General features: G+C 44.2%; 1 protein-coding gene across 1 annotated transcript; it reads right to left on the bottom strand.

Moving 5' to 3' along the window:
• Positions 1-12,481: 12,481 nt before the first annotated feature.
• On the bottom strand, positions 12,482-23,275 carry LOC146579757 (uncharacterized). Its single transcript, XM_085267991.1, has 7 exons — positions 23,223-23,275; positions 16,664-16,815; positions 16,282-16,579; positions 16,044-16,189; positions 15,562-15,817; positions 12,865-13,043; positions 12,482-12,546 (listed from the first exon to the last, which is right to left on the bottom strand). Exons 1-7 carry the CDS (start codon positions 23,273-23,275, stop codon positions 12,482-12,484), a joined length of 1,149 nt encoding a protein of 382 aa, XP_085124117.1.
• Between the last annotated feature and the right edge of the window lie 540 nt (positions 23,276-23,815).

Raw genomic sequence — 23,815 nt, 5'->3', positions numbered from 1 at the left:
CAAGGGGATAACTGTGACATGACATGGAGTAGATAGCGCAGATGTAGCACAGGACCCAAGGATCAACACAGACAGGGTTGCAATTCGTATGCTTATTTATTTATGGTGCAGCGTAAAGCACCATAAATAAATAATAAATACCAGATTGACGGTGTTTTAGCACTTTTCTGCCAAGAAGGGAAGAAGGCCATTGCAGAGGACGCTCTGAATGTAAAGGGAAGCTGGATCCAGTAAAGCCATCGGGCGGCCAGGGACAGAACTCAATATGTGACTGTATGGTAAGAACTATGGGTAAAAGTGAGATGGGTAGTGCGAGATGGCAGAGAAGGTAGAATGGCTGTGTGACAAAGACTTCACTCAGCATGAGCCAGTTGAAAGTTAGAAGAGCAGCTGGAGGGAAATGAACAGAAATGTTGAACAAGTGAGTTACTAGGTTAGTTTGTGGGTGTTAAACTGTAAAAACAATGGGGGGGGGGGGGGGACAAAAACAAAAGAAAAAAGAAAAGAAAGAAAGAGTGGAGCGTAGAAATGTGCGTGACAAGAATTGTCTCCAACTAGTGGGAGAAGGTGGTATTGCAGGTTAAAAGAGAATAGGAGTGTTGTTGATGAAAATATAATAGTAATAGTAAGAGGTTTTTGTGTTTCTCAGCCTAGAACAACTACAATCTCACTTTCTGGGTTTTTAAGAAAGGATAATTCAAAACCAGAGAGGGATGATGTGTTGTTTAAGCAACGATGAGAATGATCAAAATGTCTCAGTCTGTCAGTTGCAGGTGGGGAAACAGACCTGGATCAATCTCCACTGGCAGCACTCAGAAGAAAATTATAGGTTAACATTATTAGAAACACCCAGGCCGAGTTTTGGCTGAATTGTCTTGCAGCTTCACTTCCATGTGTTCCTCATCCTGAAAAGCAAGCTCCAAGGACATTAACCTCTCCCTGAAGACAAGAAACACAGTTCCAAAAGCAACAACATGCCAGGTCAAGAGACAACAGCAGTGTCCTGAGCAGTGATAGGTCCAGCAGCAGCATGTGCAAACGGCATCAGCAAGGAGAAAACACCATCATCATGGCTGGATTGATGGAGATGCATTTCCAACAAGCTGCAACTTCACTGAATGTGACCGGACCTTTGAGAAGACTGTCTGAGTTTGACATTTGCCACGTTTGGGGTGAAATGGCAATGGGAAGAGACAGTGGTAATACACAACACAAAGCTGAAGAGAACTTACTGCAACTAACTGCTGCAAAGGGGAGAGGAGACCACAGGGAAAGGAGGAGGGCGACACATGCAGGGACGCTGTTGTTTAGTGTGGGAAATCAAAATGGGATAAGGAACCTGGGGAGGAAAACTGATTGTTTAAGTGGAACACCACAAAATAGGACAGGTACACAAAATCACACACACAAACAAGAAAATGCATTAATCCTACTAGCAGACACACACACACGCGCACACGCAATGAAGCTCATGAAGACCAGACAGCATCTTAAGCATGTGATTCTGTTTTACTATCTTGTCCAGTTCACTTAGTGGAATGAGAAGTGATATGTAAACTAGTGGATTAGCACCTGGTTACATGGGAAGAAACTCAATATCTAATAGGACATTAGGCTTGTGTGGTGTGTGTGTGGCTGACGGATTAATGTTTTTGAGATTAATCTGGCTGATGCATTTTCTCCTGATACCAAGGTGAACCTAACAATTAGTTTTGATTTACCCACCTAAGATGAAGAGCACGCTTCATGACTTCCCTCGACCTTTTTATTTTTCACTTTCACAGTGCACTGAGAGTCTTGTTTGGTAATCTCTCTTCTCTGAGCAGGCCTCCACGATTGGAACTGAAAGCGCTACAAAACATTTTGTCGGGAACGATCGTAAACTAAACTTCTCCACAGTACAGTGGGCTCTGGAGAAAGCCACTTATTTGGAACGTAATCAGATAGTGAGTGTTTTAAAGGATTCAGCAAAGTAATCCAGTCTAAATTCTTCTTTTTCTTTTTTGAAATTACGTCAAATTGCTGGCAGTAGAAACTCAATGCGACAGGAGAGATTCCACTATCAGCAATAAAAAAAATGGGGAACTGACAAAAGCTTGACTGGCTTGACTGACTTGATACCAATACGCAAGATTGCACCTACCTCCACCCAGACGTGACAAAAGGGTGGATGTATGTATGTATGCTTTTTTTGCAGGAGCAGAAAGGTGACAGCAAAATCCTAGGTTTGCAAGAGCTTTTGGGCCATGCCAACTTCACCTTTTAATTGACACTTTCTGTGTCTGTGTGAATTTACCAGCGGTGTGTTATTCATGACCTTGTATTGCTTACAATGCAAAGGTCGCTGTGAGAAAGTATGCATACAAATGCACTGTGCTAACATCTACATCACTATTTCCGCAGCAGAGAGTCAATCATGTGATTTAATCGTTTACAGCAGAACACACCACTGGCTTGTGTTTTTTCCCCCCCTTTACACACGGTTACAGGCCTGGAGTGGAGCTACTCCAGGGGAGAAGCCCTGGAATTTTGTTAAGAGACAATGTACATTTTTCTTGTGCTTCTCTGAGTTGACACATGGCAAGGACCATGCGGCAAAAAAACGGTTTTCCGGGGGAGCTTTCATTTTTCAAATTACAGGTGGAGTGTGGCGGAAGGAGATCATGCATAAGATGCAGACTGAGAGTGGGAGAGAGGGCTTCAAGAGGACCAGCGAGAAGCAGGGACCATTTCCAGCACAGCTGACAACCCTGAGAGGAGTTAAAGCAGATGGTTGTAAAACTTGGCTTCCTAGAAATCGTCATGAGGAGAGTTTGAACAACAGTGAAATCCAAAAAGGTGGAAAGTGACCCTACGGTGACGTTGAGGAAGACTGCAGGGGTGTACAACATGCTCTGCCCTTTAAACCTACAGCTGCATTGAAACGAAAACTGAGGGATGAAGAGAGCATGCCCAGCTAAAACTGACAGCGCGCAGAGAGATCAGTGATGGAATTATGACTCCGTAAACAGCACAGACACCAGGAGCCATGACCGTGACTGGAAATGACTGACAGCAATTCCTAGAAATGAGAGCTGCTCCATCCAAATTGGGATGGATGCCGTCTCTCCTAACAAGACCAGGTTTCCTCCAGAAGGTTTGCCAATTATCTATGAAGCCCACATTGTTTGTTTTATTCTAGTGATGAGATTTCCGGCTCTTTTTAGGCTCTTTAGGCTCGGCTCACTAAAAAGAGCCATCTCTTTCAGCTCCGAACCGGCTCTTCAGGTTGTTTTGTTGCTTTAATTAATTTATTATTAACAATAATAAATTATGCACAAAAGGAATTACTGATGTAAAAAAAAGTGGTTTTATTTATATATGTTTATATATAAATATATGCGGTGGCCCCTAGAGACAAAGCACGTACAAATTCCAAAACACATTTCTAGCTTTGAACTTCCAAAACAGAGCTACCACCAGGCATTTGCTCGGTATGCCCGATGATTTTTATTTTTTATCTTTTATTTTTTTGTAACGGTATAAACAATGAAAGGTGGTGGATTGGCCAGATGCTGGCAGATGTGTAAAAATAACTCAGTTGTGAGTTGTCAGTGAGCAGCAGACAGCCCATCCTGATGCTTTTCTCATCCTGGCTGGGGATTTCAATCATGCAGACTTAAAGTGCGTTTTTCCAAAAATACAACAACACATAGACTTTCCAACAAGGGGAAATAACACACTGGACTTTGTTTACACCACCCAGAGAGGAGCTTACAAAGCTTTTCCCCTCCCCCACCTCGGCGCCTCAGACCACATCACTGTCATGCTAATGCCTGCTTACAGACCGCTCGTTAAAGCCACCAAACCGGTTCGTAAGCAGATACAAGTGTGGCCAGAAGGGTCTTCAGAGGCTTTACAGGACTGCTTTAACACCACAGACTGGAACATGTTTAAGCAGGCTGCCACCTACAACAACACCACTGACCTCCAGGAGTACGCAGAGACTGTTACAGCCTACATCAACAAGTGCATTGAGGATGTAACAGTCACGAAAACCATAACTGTCCGGGCCAATCAAAAACCATGGATGACAGGAGAGGTCTACAGGCTGCTGAAAGCTCGGAATGTTGCCTTCAGAGATGGAGACGAGGCAAGCCTGAGGACAGCTAGGGCCAACCTTTCCCGTGGCATCAGAGAGGCTAAGAGACAGTACTCCAGGAAAATATCCCATCACTTCAAAGACAGCAGAGACTCACGGAGCCTGTGGCGGGGCATTCAGACCATCACAGATTACAAGCCCCCACCACAGACTTGTGACAGTACTATCCCCCTGCTGAACGAGCTGAACACTTTCTTTGCTCGCTTTGAAGTCCGAAACAGCACCACTGCACAGAAGACCCCACCCCCTCCTGGTGACCAGGTGATGACTCTGTCCCCGGACAGCGTGAGGAGATCCCTCAGCAGGATCAATGCACGTAAAGCTCCGGGTCCTGACAACATTCCTGGTCGTGCACTGAGAGACTGTGCAGTGGAACTCACTGATGTCTTCACAGACATCTTCAACATATCACTCATCCAGGCTGTCGTCCCCACATGTTTTAAAGCCACCACAATCATTCCGGTTCCAAAAAAGTCATCTCCCTCCTGCTTTAATGACTACCGTCCTGTTGCACTTACTCCCATCCTGATGAAGTGCTTCGAACGACTAGTCATGCAGCACATCAAGACTGTCCTGCCCCCCTCCCTGGACCCCTTCCAGTTTGCGTATCGGCCCAATCGCTCAACCGATGATGCCATCTCCACTGCACTCCACTCAGCACTCACACACCTGGACAAAAATGACTCATATGTTCGAATGCTGTTCATAGACTTCAGTTCAGCATTCAACACTATAATCCCCCAACAGCTCATTCAAAAACTGGTCCAGCTGGGGCTCAACACCTCACTGTGCAACTGGCTGTTGGATTTCCTCACCGGAAGACCTCAAGCAGTACGGGTCGGCAGTAATACATCCAGCACCATCATTTTAAACACGGGGGCCCCGCAGGGATGTGTGCTGAGCCCCCTCCTCTTCACTCTGCTGACCCATGACTGCACTCCATCACACAGCTCCAACCTCTTCATCAAGTTTGCGGACGACACAATGGTGGTGGGTCTCATTAGCAACAGGGATGAGACCGACTACAGAAGTGAGGTGAGACGCCTGGCCACGTGGTGTGCTGACAACAATCTCTCTCTGAATGTGGAGAAGACGAAGGAGATTGTTGTGGACTTCAGGAGAATGCACACCCAACATGCTCCTCTGACCATTGACGGAGCGTCTGTGGAGAGAGTGAGCAGCACCAAGTTCTTGGGTGTGCACATCACAGAGGATCTCTCCTGGACGTACAACACCACAGCACTGGCCAAGAAATCACAGCAGCGTCTCTTCTTTCTCCGCAAACTAAGAAGAGCAGGAGCTCCAGCCCCCATCATGCACACTTTCTACAGAGGCACCATCGAGAGCATCCTGTCGAGCTGCATCACTGTGTGGTTTGGAGCCTGCAATGCGTCCTGCCATAGAACCCTCCAACGCATAGTGAGAGCTGCAGAGAGGATCATTGGTGTCTCTCTCCCCTCCCTCCAGGACATTTACAGCACCCGTCTCACTAAAAAAGCCCTTTGCATAGCGGCTGATCCCACGCACCCAATGCAAAGCTTCTTCAAGCTGCTGCCGTCAGGGAGGAGACTGCGGAGTCTCCAGGCCAGGACCAGCAGGCTGAAGGACAGCTTCATCCATCAGGCTGTCAGGAAGCTAAACTCCCTCCCGATTCTGCCCCCCTCTCCCCTCTTCTCCACCACGGTCTCACTGAACTCTGTCACACACACACACACACTCACTGTCTGACGCACTCACTGGCCTGCTCCAGTCACTTTGTGGAGCATTGGACTGCTTAAGCATTGGACCTCATAAGACTTACACTATCTCTTACCGTACACTACTAAATCCCCATTTGCACTATTTGCCTATTTTGCACCACTATGCCTTCTTACTTGAATATTGTATATTGCATAGCTTTTTTTTGTTATACGTAAAATTGTATTGTATTTATTTAAATTTTTACTTTTTAATTATTTTATTTGCATTTTTCTAATCACTAGGGTTTGAGAGTAACGCAATTTCTATTCTGTGTATGTCCTGCACATGTGGCAGAATTGACAAATAAAGTTGACTTGACTTGACTTGACTTGACTTGTTTGGTGGTGGCATCGCGGAGCTTCCTCAGATTCAGTAAAATTAACAAGTGGTGGAGGCCAGCAGGTGGATGAGGGAGATCGGAGGCAGGACGAGGAGAGACCCGAGGCGGCCGCCGGTCCGAGTGTCAGGTGAACTGAAGTTCAGGTAAGAAGTTATGACCTGCAGTCTATCTGGGTCAAATATAAACCAAGTTTAGGTGGAGTTTATTTTCGTTGTGCTGACTTTTTACAGTCAGTTACAATAACTTGTACTGCGTACTAGCTAGCATGACAGAGTTTATATACAGCTGGGTGGGTGCTATGATGTTACTGATAGTGAACTTTATTTAATTCATAAGGTTAGTTAGTAGAGTTGCCAACCGTCCCGTAAAAAGACGGAATCGTCCGGCATTCAGAGAAAATATTACACGTTTTGTGTTGAGCTGAGAGGGGACGCAGTTTGTCCCGGACTTCAGCTACAATGAAAAAGACACAAAGCTGGAGTTATTCTGTCTTTGCTGCACAGCTGCCTCTTCTTCTCTCATTCTCTCCCCTCTCTCTCCTATTTCTACTTCAATCATGAAATGATGTCGCGTTAAACAACAGCAGCACGTTTAAGCTTGATCAGCTGTTGTTAGAATTTATTTAATATTAATTTCTATTATCAGCTGATGTTTGCTGGAGCCACAGCTGTAAAGCTGCTGGTCATGATGTCGGTTTGGTTATCTGGTGAGAGGTAAACATGAAGATAAAACCAGGAGATGTCCTTACTGAATCATCAGAGCTGAACAGGTGATGGAGAAACAGGTTTACCTTTTAGGTGACATGGATGAGTTGAAGTGAAGTTATGAACTGTTTCTGAGAGACAAATAACACCAGGATCCTTTTTTTACTTAGCTGACAGCTGGTAACTGTGCAGGGGCGGGTCTAGCAAAGTGTTGCCAGGGGGGCAGGTAGGGCATTAACAGGGAAAGGGGGCACAAAGAAGTACTTTTCTTTCTTATTCTCATTTAAAATGTCTAGCTTTTATTAAATAATTATCTGAATCGTACAACCAAAGTTTTTATCTGATGTAAAATGTATAGAAATCATACATATACCAACAAGACTGTGTACATCACTGTCACAACAGCGTTTGTTTTCATTCAAAGGCTTTATGACTGTAATACCTGGTGGGCTGGTCTGTAGTCAAAATGCCAGAGGCTGTTTTTTTGTCCCAGTCCATTCCTGGGCACGACACGCAGTGAATTAATCTGAGAGGGTGCATCAAAAAATAAATGGCCACGCCAGCGGTGCACATCGCAAATCAGCTCGCATAGACACATTAGTTGTGCCGCTTCTTAATGACGGTATCTTAGCTAACAACCCCAACTACCAGATTCAACTTGTAATTGGCTAAAAATAACTTCGCCTACCGGTGAGAGGGTCGTTGTTAGCTTTCCACATTCCGACACTTCAAAAGCTTCAGGAGCTCTTCGCTCAGCACAGCATCAGCACCACGGAAACACACGGATGCATCCGTAGACTCGAGACACAATGCATGTTTGGGACTTTCAGGTGTTTGGACCAATGCTTTATTTTCTGATCAAACCAGAAATCTTTAATGAGCAGCTAGATTTGTCTCACATTAACTGGCTGAGTTAATGCCAGTTAATGCAACATCGAAGCAGCTGGAATCCACAGCTGTGCGTGTTCATGGAGCTGCATTTTCACCTGCTGGACATCACTACCTGACAAGTTTAACTGTCTTCAGAACATTGCAGAGGCCTTATTGACAGTATTTGGCTCCACATATCTGTGTGAGCAGATTTTCTCCTCAGGTAGCCGTCTGAATGCTGGACACTCGGAGACCTGTGTCTCTGAGTGGGAGACCAGAGATCAGATTAACATGTGTGTCTCTGTATTATCAAACATGCCATATTGGCTTAGTTTATTTTTCTTATCATTGTTGTGAGGAGACTATAAATAGCATTTGTATTTTCTGTTGTACTGTTTGTTTGCTGTTATGGATAAAAAGTCTTTTTTTTTTGTTTCAAAATAGCTGATAACTATTCGCTGATAGCTGCCAACATCTGCGAACAAATATAATTCTATAAAGTGGTTCTATATAGTGTGTAACTGTTCATATAGAGCGTTATTAAATTTATTGCTAATGCAATCATATGGCACACTGACTTCTGAGGAAATTTTAAATGGGACTCGTCATCAGAAAGGTTACCGACCCCTGGCCTAAACAGTGAAGATGTGTTTTTGTTTGTGTAAGAAAGCTCCGCAGAACAGATGCGACATTTAACCTGCATAAAATGAAATAAACAATTTACACTGCAAGTCACATTGCTGTTTTTGTCACGGTTCTGGGTCCGTTGGACCCAGCAATTGAGTTTCTGTTTTGGTTTACTTTTGCATCATGGATTATTCTTTGTTTCTCTGGTACTTTGTGTTTCAGTTATCTTGGTGTTTTGGATTGTTTTCTCATTCTCTTGTTGTAGTGATGTTTATTATTAGTGTTTCATGTTTTATTGTGAAAGTCTGTGTCTTAGGTTAGTGTGTGCAGCTTTGTTCCCCCTGTCTCGTTAGCCCTGATCTCCCCCAGCTGTGTCTCCCTTCTGTTGCCCATTCCCTCATTACTACCCTGTGTATTTAAGCCCTGTGTTTTCCCATGCTCGGTGTCGCGTTGTACCCTCAGTTTATGCCTGTGTGTTATTGGTTTCTGGTTTCATGGCACTTCACGTTCGTTTCTCATGTCAGCAATAAAGCTGTGGTTTTGATTTACAATTCTGTGTTCGAGTCCTGCACTTGGATCCTCCCCTCCGCCTACCCGCACACAGAGCCCTGACAGTTTTTTCCTATTCTGATAGATTACACTGAAACAAACACAGGCAAACTATTTGCAGTTAAAAGATCAAAATGATCCCACACAGCAGAAACATTTCTGTTTTTCTTTCAAGCTCCATTTTGTTATGGAGAGATGTGTATTTTTAAACACAGCTTGGCACGTTGGCAATGAGGATACAGCGGCTGTATCGATCACGTGACTTTTTCTTAAAGCGACGCACGCACCGATACAAGCTTCGCTCTGTGAGCTTGATACATGCGTCGGTGCGTCATTGTTGCTGGACCCATCACTAGTTACAAGTAACGGCGTTACTAACAGCGTTACTTTTTTCAGTAACAAGTAATTTAACTAATTACTATTTGTATCATTAAAATTCTGTTACTAACAAGAAAATGCGGTCCGTTACTATTTTTCAACAAACAGACAGTTGAAGCTGTGTTCAGCTTACTGCATCTTATATCAGTTGCACGGAATAGCTGTAAGTAATCTGGGCGCTATAGCTTTAAGCAGCTGCGCGCGCTTGTGCGGACGGCAATCACTTTCTGCCCAACCATCACTTTTTGGCACAACACCTGGAGCTAAGGGGGCAAAACAATCGCATGAGTGCTGCAGTTTGACTGAGGAAGAATAAAGTAGTCGTGGTAAGCCAATCACATGACCACTTAAAGACAAAGCAACAAGGTGATATATACCAGTTTTTAAATTGTGTTGAGAGGCCACGTAAAACCAGAGTCATGATAAACAATATACGCGGTGTTTTTTCCTCAATAGTTTCGTCACGTTTACTGTCCAAGGACAGCGCAGCAAGCACTCTCTGCTTATGAGCAAAAAAAACAACAACAAAAAAACCTCACCCCTTTCGTGTTGGTGGAAAAATGTACCATGTTGACCAATCAAAAATGATATGGCAACATGACATTTGGTTGTTTAGAAAGAGGGGGGAGGTTTAGGGAGTGGGAGTGACAGAGAGTGAGAGAGAAAGAAAGACAACAGAAAAGGAGAGAGAGCGAGTTTTGAGATGTTGAGAGATTTGTGACGTTTAGCGTGTTTGGAGTGTGTAGTTAATGTGTTGTCTTATGTAGTTAGTGTGTAGTGTTGTGGATAGTTTTGCATTGTGTGTAAGAACAATGAGGCGACTGCTGTCTCCAGGTAGAAACAGGAGTGATACACCTGCTGCTGTCAGACCTGCAGGTATCAGGCTGTGATGTTCTCCTTTATAGTGGACAGAAATTAATTTTTTGGAGTGGCACAAATAATTTGTGGCATCTTATTGAATGCAGAACAGCTGATTGTTCTGTAAATAGTGTGAAATGGTTATTTAAAAAAGGGTAAAATGGCTGCAAAATTTGTGCATATGATTTTAAAATTGACAATTTATATTTGCATTTAAAGTTATGAAATATGATTTAATAAACCTGTTTCTAGTTATTACAGTAAAAAAATATATAACTTTATCTACTGTCTGATTTTAGATCAATTTTTTTAATACAGTATGTCAAAATGAAAACATCTGTAAAAGACACATGAGGTTGTGCTGAAAAGGATGATACCAAACAAGGCAAAGTAAATAATATTTAAAGGTGAACTTTAGAGGTAAAATCAAAAGGGGTTAAAAATAGCCAATTATACCCCGGATCCCAGAGGGTTAAACATTTTTTAAAGTAAACCAGTAGTTACTTTTCAAGTAATTAATTACTTTTAGAATCTGGTAACTCAGTTACTAACTCAGTTACTTTTTTGAAGAAGTAACTAATAACTATAATTAATTACTTTTTCAAAGTAACTTGCCCAACACTGGGGTCAACATACCTGAACCAGACGATTGATTCATTACCAGACCTCAAGACATGCTGAGGAGGGAATTTAGCATTTTAAATAAGCTGTGCTGGATCAAGGACACATCCAAAACCGGCAGGACACTGGCACTTGAGGCCATTAGTTGCCTACCCCTGACTTAAATGAAGTGGATAGGTCTTCACTTATCCTCTGCCAATTTTGAGTTTACCTGGGGCTTAAGGAGACAGCTGGTAGATGTCAGCCATGGAAATATTGAGAGTGGAACGGGGCTCACCTACACTGCCACTTTTTCCACCATGATCATAAATACTACATCAAAAAAGTATTTTCCCTTTTAAACAACAGACTGTTGATACAGTTACTGTCATGGTCCGGAGTCTGTGACTCCGCGTTTAAGTTTAAGTTTATTATTATTATTATGGATTTTTGTGCTCCTTTTTCACATTTCATGTTCCTATGTTCTGTGTCCCCCAGTCTGTGTTAGGTTTGTGTGGCTTGTGTTCAGTTGGTGTGTTTCCTGTTTTACTTTGAAGGTCTGTATCTAATCTCAGTGTGTTCAATTTACGTTTCCCCTGTCCCATCATGTCTGATTACTCCCAGCTGTGCCCTCCTTCTGTGTCTCATTCCCTCGTTATCCCTCTGTGTATTTAAGCCTTGTGTCTGCCTCTGTTAGTTGCTGGTTTGTCTGCGTAATCTCCGGCGGTCGTTCTGCGTATTTCCCTTTGACTCCCTGCATCTCTGTTTCTGGTTAGTTTCTGTTAGTTTTTCCCAGTTTAGGTTTTCTCAGTTTCATGTTCACCCTCGCCATCTCTGTTGAATCCACATTTGGTAAATAAACTCACTTGCACCAGAGCTGCCACATCTTGGGTTCCAAATAATTCACGCACTGTTTGCCCCGGCAACCCGTGACAGTACGAGCCAGCCCCCATGCACACAGCGGCACTAAATCCGTCCAAGGAGCTCCGGGTCGACGTTACCTACAGTGTGAAGATTCTCCTTGGTCTGTGGCTGGAAAACTCTCCAGAAGATCTTTGCCACGTAGTTCAAACCCAGCTACAACAGCTCTTTTCCGGCCTTCCCTGGCTGTTTGGATCACTTCCCCCGACCATTCCAATTAGGAAGGTGTAAGTAACACCAGACTGCAGATGAGCTGCATACAGGGCTGGACTGGGACAAAAAATCGGCTCGGGCGTTTTGACTAGAGACCGGCCCACCATAGAGCCTTTGAATGAAAACAAACGCTGTTGTGACAGTGATGTACACTGTTTTGATGGTATATATGCATCAATCTATCAATCGTTTGTTGTAAGATTCAGATAATTATTTTTTTAAAAGCTAGATATTTTAAATGATAAATGATATTTTAAATGCCCCCCTTTCCCTGTTAATGCCCTACCTGGCCCCTGGCAAAACTTTGCTAGACCCCTGCACAGTTACCAGCTGTCAGCTACATAAAAAAAGGATCCTGGTGCATTGCACTCTTTCAGATTTCATTTAAAGGTTAACACAAGGTACCATACTATTTGATAATTACAGCTAAATTCAGTGTGATAGTTTTTATTAGGTCTTCTACAGAATGGTTTACATTGTTAAACTGAAAAAAACAAACCAACAAAAAAAGTTTAACTTGTAAAGTCTTAGAGTATGGCTTTACTTTAAAGTTGTGACATTAATGGTGCTGTGGAAATACACTCTTTGCATATCATCCCCAGCACCTAAATGAAGATAAGATAAGATAAGATAAGATCAAACTTTATTAATCCCTCGGGTGGGTTCCTCTGGGAAATTCGGTTTCCAAAAGCACAGCACTGACAGAAGTTACAGAGTTACAGAATATTATATATATATACACACACACACACACACACACACACACACACACACACACACACACACACACACACACACACACACACACACACATATATAAATAGAGAAGGTAGAGTAATTAATCCTCAGAAGCACAAAACTTTCTGAGGAACCCCGAGTGTACAATAAAGTGTGCAGATGCATTGGTGTGGTATAAGTCCAACCTGATTGGCAGATGAAGTTGAGCTGCTCCCCACAGTGCAGGTCCTGCCACATGAAAAGCTCTCCATTGCCCATGGCTCCACAGATGCTGGAGTAATAGTGAGGGACAAAATCTTGTGGCCAATTAAAGAAATTCATGGGTTGTCCAGACATCCAGAACCAGTCGTCTCCTCTTAGGGATCTGTTGGACGTAGTGAATAAAAATGCTAATTATGTAGCCTACTGATTTTAACACTTGTTTCACATTTTCAAGTTATATGATCCAATTTTATCTTTATGACACTGTCTTAATGATGAACAAAAAAGAACACTCCAAGTATTCATTCAGCTTCTTCCTCTTACCCATTCAGGGTCATATGAGGTTAGGGCATTTAAAGCTATCTGTTTGGCATGGCAGCGATGAAAATAAGAAAATGCAAGCATTCATTGTCTGAACTGTTGTGACTTTGATTTGCAACGGTAACAGGACTTTTGGTCTGTCACTATTTTGCAGGCACTATGAAAGAAATTTCCCACAACCCCGATCTTTATCCTTCAAGAACTGCACTGTTCTGGACAGAGATTTTGTGTGGTTCCTGGGATCTGCTGAAGCCACACGCCCAGCATGGGGGATCACTGCCCCGAGTGCTCTGATTATCACTGAGACCACTGTTGCCCTCTCTCACCACATCTCCTGGAGTTCCTCTCTCAGCCCTTGGTACTTCTTGATCTTCTCATGTTCTTTCTTCCTGATGTTGCAGTTACCTGGTATAGCTACATCTGTCGCAACAGCCGTTTTACTCTGCTTGTCCACAAATACCATCTCTGGTTGGTTCAATATCACCAGTTTGTCAGTACGTATCTAGAAGTCCCCCATTTTGACATCAGGACCTCATGGCCATTCTTAGCACATATTTTCCTGTATGCTCTACAGGCCACTTGGTTATGGCGTTCCATGTATGTCCTCCCTGCCAACATCTTGCACCCTGTTGTTATGTGCTGGATTGTCTCAGGCGCATCTTTGCACAGCCTGCACCTGGGGTCTTGCCTGGTGTGATAGACCCCAGCCTCAAAGGATCTTTTGCTCAGAGCTTGTTCCTGTGCTGCCATGATTAGTGCATCTATGCTGTCTTTCAGTTCAGCTTTGTCCAGCCGATGGTAGGATTTCTAGATGTCAGCCACTTCTTCTATCTGACAGTAGTACATACCGTGAACGGGCCTGTCCTTCCATGATGGTTCTTCTAGTTGCTCCTTTTCTTTCTTGGGTTTCTGCTGTCTGAGGTATTCTCTAAGCACACAGTCAGTTGTGGTCATCTTCCTCATGTACTCATGGATGTTATGTTGTTTCATCCTGAAGAGTGGTTCTGCCACTTACCAGTCATCGGCTTCCTTCCTTTCACTTAGTCTCAGGGTGCTGGATTTGAGGCGAAACCCTCCATTAATGGTAAGAAGCTTGTCTTAATGTCAGTGGCTTCGATCTCCTTCTTTGCCCAGCTTACTATCCTAGCAAGGTATATAATCACCAGCAGGGTGTAGGTGTTGATTGACGCTGGATCTTGTTCTTCTCATTTAGCTGACTCTTCAGGACTTGCCTTACTCTCTGTAGGCATTTGATGGTCCCAGCTTTCCTAGCAGCCTCTCCATGGTTCCTATTGCCTGTGCAATTCCCAGGTTCTTGTAGCTGTCCTTGAAATCTGCAATGATGCCTTATAGTAGTGCAATCCCCTCACTTCTACCTTCCCTCGCTTTGTTACCATCTGACTACACTTCTCCTGTGCGAATGAAAGTCCAATATCAGTGCTGTACATCCTAGTGATGTGAATCAGTAAATTGATGTCTTGTTTACTCCTGGCATTCAACTTGATATCATCCATGTAGAGGAGGTGGCTGATAATTGCTCCATTCCATAGGCAGTAAACGTAGTCAGTCTTGTCAATAATCTTATATGCAGAGCAGCAGTGAAGATGGAGCATCTCCTTGGTAAATCCCACACTTGTGTAACACACTTGACTTGTGTAATTGGCTTGAAGTTGGCCTCTAGTGGTTTTTGTCACATCCCTATTGAATTCCTGAAGGTTCCTGTTGATCTCGTACAGTTGACTCTCTCTTGACCTGTGATTTGTGTTGTACATCATGAATCTCTAGTTGTGACAGTGGTAAATCATCAGTTGGTTCTTCTGAATTTTGGAATACTTGGCTATTAGTTGTTTCACCGTCAGTCTGGATGCTGGGTATTGATGATTCCATAGGTCCCACAGCCTTTTCATGGAATCCCTTCTGCTGGTGTTATTTGCATAGTAGCATTCCAACAACACCCTGTCCCCATCCCTTGTCCATCTATGCCTTCTTGGCCTTCTTGGTCCAGTAGCCACATTTCTTGTCAGGGTGTCCTGGTTCCTTAACACCTGATGTAGACCTTGTTAATCCAAGCAACATCCGAGCTGGTATGGCTTCAGTTATATCTCTCTCGCTCATATCCAAGGTAGGCTTGGGGACCTAGCCTGGGGATCCTTAGTGGATACAGACGCCCTGGTAAGGAGTGAAATTATTTTGATGTGCTTTTGATATCTGTGTTTTGATAATGTATACTATCAGGGCTAATTTGGTGGAATTGAGTACCTGCACAAGAAAACTTGAACTATGACCTTTTGAATCCTGGATGACTCTGTGTCCTCCCTGTTCATTCATTGAGTTGTTAGAAGTATCTTCTGTATCAGTACCTGCGCAGTCCCATCCAGACGTGGTCTGTGAGAGAGAAAGGAACGAGGCCCAGCAGCTGCTCCAACTCGCTTTGCTCCTGTTGGCTGTGAAGGCTGAGCAGGTCCCAGTAATAACGTCTACAGTACATCAGAGCATCGGACCAGCAGAGCCTCTCTCCCACCACCATCACGTTCCTGCCACCAAACTGCATGCTCACAGTGGGAGGAGCAGTAGGAGGTGTTGGAGGAGTTGGTGAAGGAGTAACAGCTTCTGGTGCTGGAGAGCAAAGTTTGTTAGAGTTTGTTATGTTTTGAGAGGCTCAACTGTAATGTTTCCTTCAGCTCCAAAGTAAATGAAAATGAACACTAAAAGCTAGAAAGTCAGCAAGGTGAATTAAGTCCAATTATTCCCATGTAAAATAATAAATATGAGAAAAAATATAAAAAAGGGAAAATAAAAACAAGCAGCTTCCACATATACCGCTAAAACACAACCACTATACCAGGCAGAGAAGCAAACACCTCCACTTCACACAGCGTCAGAATTTTCTGAGATCCTGGTATGATCACACTGATGTAGCGACCTTTCATTTCATGACACTGGAATGTGTATGTTGGTGTACCATCCAATGATTCAATAATGCCACACCTGATGGAGTTGTAGAAACATCAAAGAGAAATGTGTCAGTTTGACCTAATATTTGTTTAAACATTTATCTGCTGTCAGAAATCATGTCTCACCTCGGGGTTTGATTTCCATTTTGATCCAGTGAGTCGCCGATCCGAATCTCTGCCCCAAGAATCCTTTCAATTAAATTATCTTGTCTGTTAATGATCGTGACAACACTGACCTTATAGACAGCTAATAAGTCAGCTCTCCACCAGGGATTTTCCTCTTCTGTAGTATGGGTACAGCCTACATCAGCCAAGTTTCCATTTTTGTACCCATCAACAGCTTTGGATGATGTAAAAGGTGTATAGGGCCAAGTCGATGACTGTGCTGTTTGTTTGTCTAAGGCCATGTTTGGAAGCGGTTTGACTAAATTGTTGAAAGGAAACAGGAATGAATCAGTATCAGGCAGATGTGTTTCAGTAGATCAGATCCAGTCACTTAAAGCTCTACCTGCTGGGGCAGCATACACCTCCACTTCACACAGGGTGAGAGTCTTCTTCTGTCCAGGAAGAAACACGTTCACAAAGCGACCCTCCATGCTGCCTCCATCACACCGGTATGTGTAGGTTTTACCAGCATTGATATGTGAGATGGAAGCACACCTGACAGCAGAGAGTGTGGGGGCAGCATTATGTTAGTATTATGGGCCTCATGTTAAAATAACATGACTCAAGGACTAGAAAATCTTCTTCTCTCTTCATTCTTGATGGCCAAAATGAACACACTGGGTTCTTATAAGTTCTTATGTTTGAGTTTTGTTACAAAACTGAAACTAAGAAGTTATCACCAAAATAAGTATTTGATGCTGAATGAAAACATAACTTTATGCTTGGTAGAGAAACCCTTGTTAGGAAGTAGGGATGTATAAAACCCCTGTGGTTTGTGTATATTCACCTAATCATATGAAGATTAAAGGTCACAAATGTTCTGAAGATGTTTTTGGATTAAAGGAACCCAAATGATCATGACTGTGGACCCCTCTTTCATCATATAAGTCACCTGTGCCTTCTGACCGAGGATAGGAATATCCTGCTGTAATTTGCCAGTTTATTAAGCAATATTTTATGGTACATGGTCTGTCTATTGACCCCTCAGTGTGTTGAAGAGTTGTCCTCCACCTCTACAACAACAACAACTACTACTACTACTACTACAACAAACTTTATTAAAACCCCTGGGTGGTCTTGGGGTCGTTTTGTGGCTTTTTCAAATTTTGATTACATGCCATTTGCACAGTGTTGAATGGACTATAGCCAAATTCTCCAAAAAAAAATACAGAGGTCAGTAATTTGCACCAGAGGTACACGTCAACTGTGAGAGACAGAATGTGGAAAAAAAATCCATGAATTCACATGGTAGGATTTGTAAAGAATTTATTCGTAAATCAGGGTGGAAAATAAGTATTTGGTCAATAACAAAAATACAACTCAATACTTTGTAACATAACCTTTGTTGGCAATAACAGAGGTCAAACGTTTACTATAGGTCTTTACCAGGTTTGCACACAGTAGCTGGTATTTTGGCCCATTCCTCCATGCAGATCTTCTCGAGAGCAGTGATGTTTTGGGGCTGTCGCCGAGCAACACGGATTTTCAACTCCCGCCACAGATTTTCTATGGGGTTGAGGTCTGGAGACTGGCTAGGCCACTCCAGCACTTTCAAATGCTTCTTACGGAGCCACTCCTTTGTTGCCCGGGCGGTGTGTTTTGGATCATTGTCATGTTGGAAGACCCAGCCTCGTTTCATCTTCAAAGTTCTCACTGATGGAAGGAGGTTTTGGCTCAAAATCTCACGATACATGGCCCCATTCATTCTGTCCTTAACACGGATCAGTCGTCCTGTCCCCTTGGCAGAAAAACAGCCCCATAGCATGATGTTTCCACCCCCATGCTTCACAGTAGGTATGGTGTTCTTGGGATGCAACTCAGTATTCTTCTTCCTCCAAACACGACGAGTTGAGTTTATACCAAAAAGTTCTACTTTGGTTTCATCTGACCACATGACATTCTCCCAATCCTCTGCTGTATCATCCATGTGCTCTCTGGCAAACTTCAGACGGGCCTGGACATGCACTGGCTTCAGCAGCGGAACACGTCTGGCACTGCGGGATTTGATTCCCTGCCGTTGTAGTGTGTTACTGATCAGAATCAGAATCAGAATCAGAATACTTTATTGATCCCTGGGGGAAATTATTTTTTGTTACAGTGCTCCATTTTAAACCAACATTAAGACAAGACAGACAATACGCTAACTAAGAATAGTACAATATATACATATATATACATACATACATACATACATACATACATACATACATAAGTCACTTATAAATAAATATTTGGAAAAGAAACATGTGTAGTTGTAGCAGCAAACAGTGTGTTAAGTGGATGCGTTGTACAGGGAGATGGCCACAGGCAGGAATGATTTCCTGTGTCGTTCAGTGGTGCTTTTCGGTAATCTCAGTCTCTCACTGAACGAGCTCCTGTGACTGACCAGCATGTCATGGAGTGGGTGGGAGGTGTTATCCAACATTGTCTTTATCTTGGACAGCATCCGCCTCTCCGACACCACCTTGAGGGAGTCCAGCTCCATCCCCACAACATTGCTGGCCTTACGGATCAGTTTATTAAGTCTGTTGGCATCTGCGACCCTCAGCCTGCTCCCCCAGCATGCAACAGCATAGAGGATCGCACTGGCCACCACAGACTCATAGAAAATCCTCAGCATTTTCTGGCAGATGTTGAAGGACCTCAGTCGCCTCAAAAAATAGAGACGACTCTGGCCCTTCCTGTAAAGTGCTGTGGTGTTTTTAGCCCAGTCCAGTTTATTGTCAATGTGTACTCCAAGGTATTTATAGTCCTCCACAATGTCAACACTGACCCCCTGGATTGAAACAGGGGTCAAGTGTTTCCTGGTCTTCCTGAAGTCCACGATCAGTTCCTTGGTCTTTGCCACGTTGAGCTGCAGATGATTCTGCTCACACCACGTGACAAAGGAGTCGACCACAGCCCGGTACTCTGTCTCATCATCCCTGCTGATGCATCCAACCACCGCAGAGTCATCAGAAAACTTCTGAAGATGGCAGGTCTCTGTGCAGTGGCTGAAGTCTGTGGTGTAGAGGGTGAAGAGGAAGGGGGAGAGGACAGTCCCCTGTGGTGCCCCTGTGTTGCTAATCACCTTGTCAGACACACACTGTGGGAGACGTACATATTGTGGTCTTCCTGTCAGGTAATCAACAATCCAGGACACCAGAGAAGCATCCACCTGCATCGCTGCTAACTTATCACCCAGGAGGGTCGGCCTGATGGTGTTGAAAGCACTGGAAAAGTCAAAAAACATGACCCTCACAGTGCTCGCCGGCTGGTCCAGATGGGTGTAGACACGATTGAGCAGGTAGATGATGGCGTCCTCTGTTCCGAGACAAGGCTGATAAGCGAACTGAAGGGGATCCAGATGTGGTCTTACTATGGGTCGCAGCTGGTCCAGGATGAGCCTTTCCAGGGTCTTCATGATGTGGGAGGTCAGTGCCACGGGCCTGTAATCCTGGGGGCCACTGGGACGAGGCGTCTTTGGTACAGGGACGAGGCATGATGTCTTCCACATCACCGGGACCCTCTGCAGACTCAGACTCAGCATAAACAGTTTATGAAAGACTCCACACAGCTGGGGGGCACAGGTCTTGAGGACAAGGGGACTCACTCCGTCTGGTCCAGCAGACTTGCCTGAGTGAAGTCTCCTCATTTGCATCTCAACCTGGTATTGAGTGAAGGTGATGGGTGGGGGAGGGGTGTCAGGAATCTCACAGGAGGCAACATGTGAAGAGAGAGGCTGGCACAGTGGTGTGGCTCTGGATTCCAGGCTGACTGCAGGTGAGGTTGTGGGGGTGGGAGCAGACACTGTGGTGTCGAATCTATTGAAAAACAGATTCAACTCGTCGGCTCTATTCTCACCTCCCTCAGCTCCCCTGCTGTTGGTTGGCCTGAATCCAGTGATGGTCTTCATGCCCCTCCACACCTCTCTCATGCTGTTCTGCTGGAGTTTCCACTCCAGCTTCCTCCTGTAATTGTCCTTAGCCTCTCTGATCTTGTCCTTTAGTAACACCTGGACCTTCCTCACCTCCTCTTTGTTGCCCCCTCTGAAAGCCCTCTTCTTGTTGTTGAGGAGGGCTTTGATGTCCTTAGTCACCCACGGCTTGTTATTTGGGTAACAATGAACAGTCTGAGCTGGAACAATGGAGTCGGTGCAGAAAGTTATGTAGCCTGTGATACACTCAGTAAGCCCATTGATGTCCTCGGCGTGAGGCTCACAGAGTGTTTCCCAGTCGGTCACCTCGAAACAGCCCTGTAGTTCCGCTATTGCCTCCTCTGACCACCTCCTAACAGTCCTGGTGGTCACAGGTTCCCTCCTCACAATTGGCACATAGCGGGGGGTGAGGTGAATCAGGTTATGATCTGACCTACCAAGTGGGGGGAGGGAGGAGGAGCTGTATGCATCCTTGACGTTAGCATACAGTAAGTCTAAAGTTTTCTCTCCCCTGGTGGGACAGTCCACATATTGTTTGAATGTTGGTAGTGTATTGTCCAGTGATACATGGTTGAAGTCACCCGAGATCACAATAAAGGCACTCGGGTGCTGAGTCTGTAGCCGAGCTATGGCAGAGTGGATAGTGTCACATGCAGCTGTGGGGTTAGCAGAGGGGGGAACATAAACAGCCACCAAGATGACGTGAGAGAATTCCCTGGGTAAATAATACGGCCTGAGTCCAACAGCACACAGTTCAGTGTCCGGGCAACAAATCCTTTCTTTGATTGTTATGTTGGCAGGGTTACACCACCGGTTGTTAACTAAAACAGCAAGCCCACCTCCTTTACGCTTACCGCTAGCGATGCTGTCCCTGTCCGCCCGAACAGTGTGGAAGCCTTCCACGGAAGCATTCTCATCGGGAATGACCTGGTGCAGCCATGATTCGGTGAAACACATCAGGCTACACTCTCGGTATTCCCTCTGACTCCGTACCAGTGCTGAGAGCTCGTCGATTTTACTTGCCAACGATCGCACATTTCCCATCACGATAGACGGCAGACACGGTTTAAACCTCCTCCTCGCTTCGAGCCTCCGCTGTCTCACCGTCACCTTTTTTCTTCTCTTCTGTCCTTGACCTCTGCATCCCCGATGTGTTTTCCTCCATATTTCAGCTGGTACTTCTGCGGGCACTTCTGCGGGCCTGGCCAGCGAGCCGGCCGGCATCAGGGCGATCAGCTGATCTCTGGAGTAAACAGTCCGTGCGTGTAGGAGATGTGCCGCGGTCCCGTTCCATGATAAAAGTAACAGTTCCACGGCCACCAGAGGAACAAAAACTCTCTCAATCCACATGATTGAGTAAGAGATAGAAAACGGAGGAAAATACAAGTCAGAAAAAAAAAGAATACGTAAGAAAAAAGAGCTAAACTAAGAGAAAAGCAGGAGCGACTGTAACAGGCTGCACGCTGGTTGGCGCATGCGCACTTACATGGTGATGATGATGATGGTGACCTTTGTTACTTTGGTCCCAGCTCTCTGCAGGTCATTCACCAGGTCCCCCCGTGTGGTTCTGGGATCTTTGCTCACCGTTCTCATGATCATTTTGACCCCACGGGATGAGATCTTGCGTGGAGCCCCAGATCGAGGGAGATTATCAGTGGTCTTGTATGTCTTCCATTTTCTGATGATTGCTCCCACAGTTGATTTTTTCACACCAAGCTGCTTGCCTATTGTAGATTCACTCTTCCCAGTCTGGTGCAGGTCTACAATACTTTTCCTGGTGTCCTTCGAAAGCTCTTTGGTCTTGGCCATGGCGGAGTTTGGAGTCTGACTGTTTGAGGCTGTGGACAGGTGTCTTTTATACAGATGATGAGTTCAAACAGGTGCCATTCATACAGGTAACGAGTGGGGGACAGAAAAGCTTCTTACAGAAGACGTTACAGGTCTGTGAGAGCCAGAGATTTTCCTTGTTTGAGGTGACCAAATACTTACTGTCCACCCTAATTTACGAATAAATTCTTTACAAATCCTACCATGTGGATTCATGGATTTTTTTTTTCACATTCTGTCTCTCACAGTTGAAGTGTACCTCTGGTGCAAATTACTGACCTGTGTCATCATTTTAAGTGGGGGAACTTGCACAATCGGTGGCTGACTAAATACTTTTTTGCCCCACTGTAGGTTAAATTAAGGACGCTGTATCTTAAATCTTTTGGTTGAAATATGTAAATGGTAAATGGTAAATGGCCTGTATTTATATAGCGCTTTTACTAGTCCCTAAGGACCCCAAAGCGCTTTACATATCCAGTCATCCACCCATTCACACACACATTCACACACTGGTGATGGCAAGCTACATTGTAGCCACAGCCACCCTGGGGCACACTGACAGAGGCGAGGCTGCCGGACACTGGCGCCACCGGGCCCTCTGACCACCACCAGTAGGCAACGGGTGAAGTGTCTTGCCCAAGGACACAACGACCGAGACTGTACATTTATTCAAGCATTAATGTTTGCATAAGATTTTCTATTCAAATTGCTTTGTATTTGTATAAGGATTGGAACCCCTTAGGAAAACACACAAAGCCTTGCACGCACTTTTAAAACTTTGCTTTCATTGGACATCATAAAATAGACTTTTGTGACCTTTTTCAGCCTAAACAAGCTCAATCCATCACCCTTCCACCACCGTTCCTCCCAGTTTTACACTGTGCATTACAGCCAGATATCTCCACTTTGTTCTGGTCTTTCCAAATGACATTGTTTCCAAAGCCCCAATGACAATGGTTATTTTGCATACTCTCTTAAGCCACTGAATGAGGATGAACCATCAGATGATGATGAGCCACTGGAATATCCAACAAGTCATTGGGGCTTTAGAAACTGAAGCTGTGCTCCCGTGTTCTTTTTAGAGCGAAGATGCTTACTACATGCTGCAGCCTAAAGGCAGAGTTGCTGAGGCCGGCGTGATCACCGGCCTTCCACTTACAGGATGGTGGGTGTTGGAGGACAACTGCTGATCCCTGTTAAAGTGGTCAACATGTAAAGTGTAAATGACTTGTGGCGTGGTCGGCTCTGACCTTGGATTGTGTGTTTGATCCCTTTTGTAAGTGGGACACTGGACTGTCTTATCCCTTTGTTTGTTTGTTTTATCATTGTACTAATAAATAATCTCTTAGAATTGTATTGGTTATCATCTTTGCCCACGGCTGAGTCGGTTGTTCTGACACAGAATTTAAAATGAACATGTGTACTCATGTTTCTGAGCTCATTACTCACAAACAGATGATTTGATAGATTAGATAGTGGCGTTGATCCATGCACCAATGGGGAACATTACTTTTGCTTTGAATACTTTATGTACAGTCTGGTCATTTTGCATAAAGCACTTTAATGAGTATAGAATAGAATAGAATAGAATAGAATAGAATAGAATTCAACTTTATTGTCATTGCACAGGTACAGGGCAACGAAATGCAGTTTGCATCCATCCAGAAGTGCTTTAGTGATATAGGTATATTACAATATATATTAGCAATAGTATAGATATGTAAGTATATTACAGAAATGGGTCTATTATGG

Source organism: Mchenga conophoros, linkage group LG3 (assembly GCF_057382185.1).
Source record: "Mchenga conophoros isolate Kocher_MC1m ecotype Shallow Benthic linkage group LG3, M_conophoros_male_GT1.1, whole genome shotgun sequence".
In the NCBI taxonomy this organism is placed as follows: domain Eukaryota; kingdom Metazoa; phylum Chordata; class Actinopteri; order Cichliformes; family Cichlidae; genus Mchenga; species Mchenga conophoros.
The sequence above is the reverse complement of the archived record's forward strand: the minus strand, read 5'-3'. Positions and strand labels throughout refer to the sequence as shown.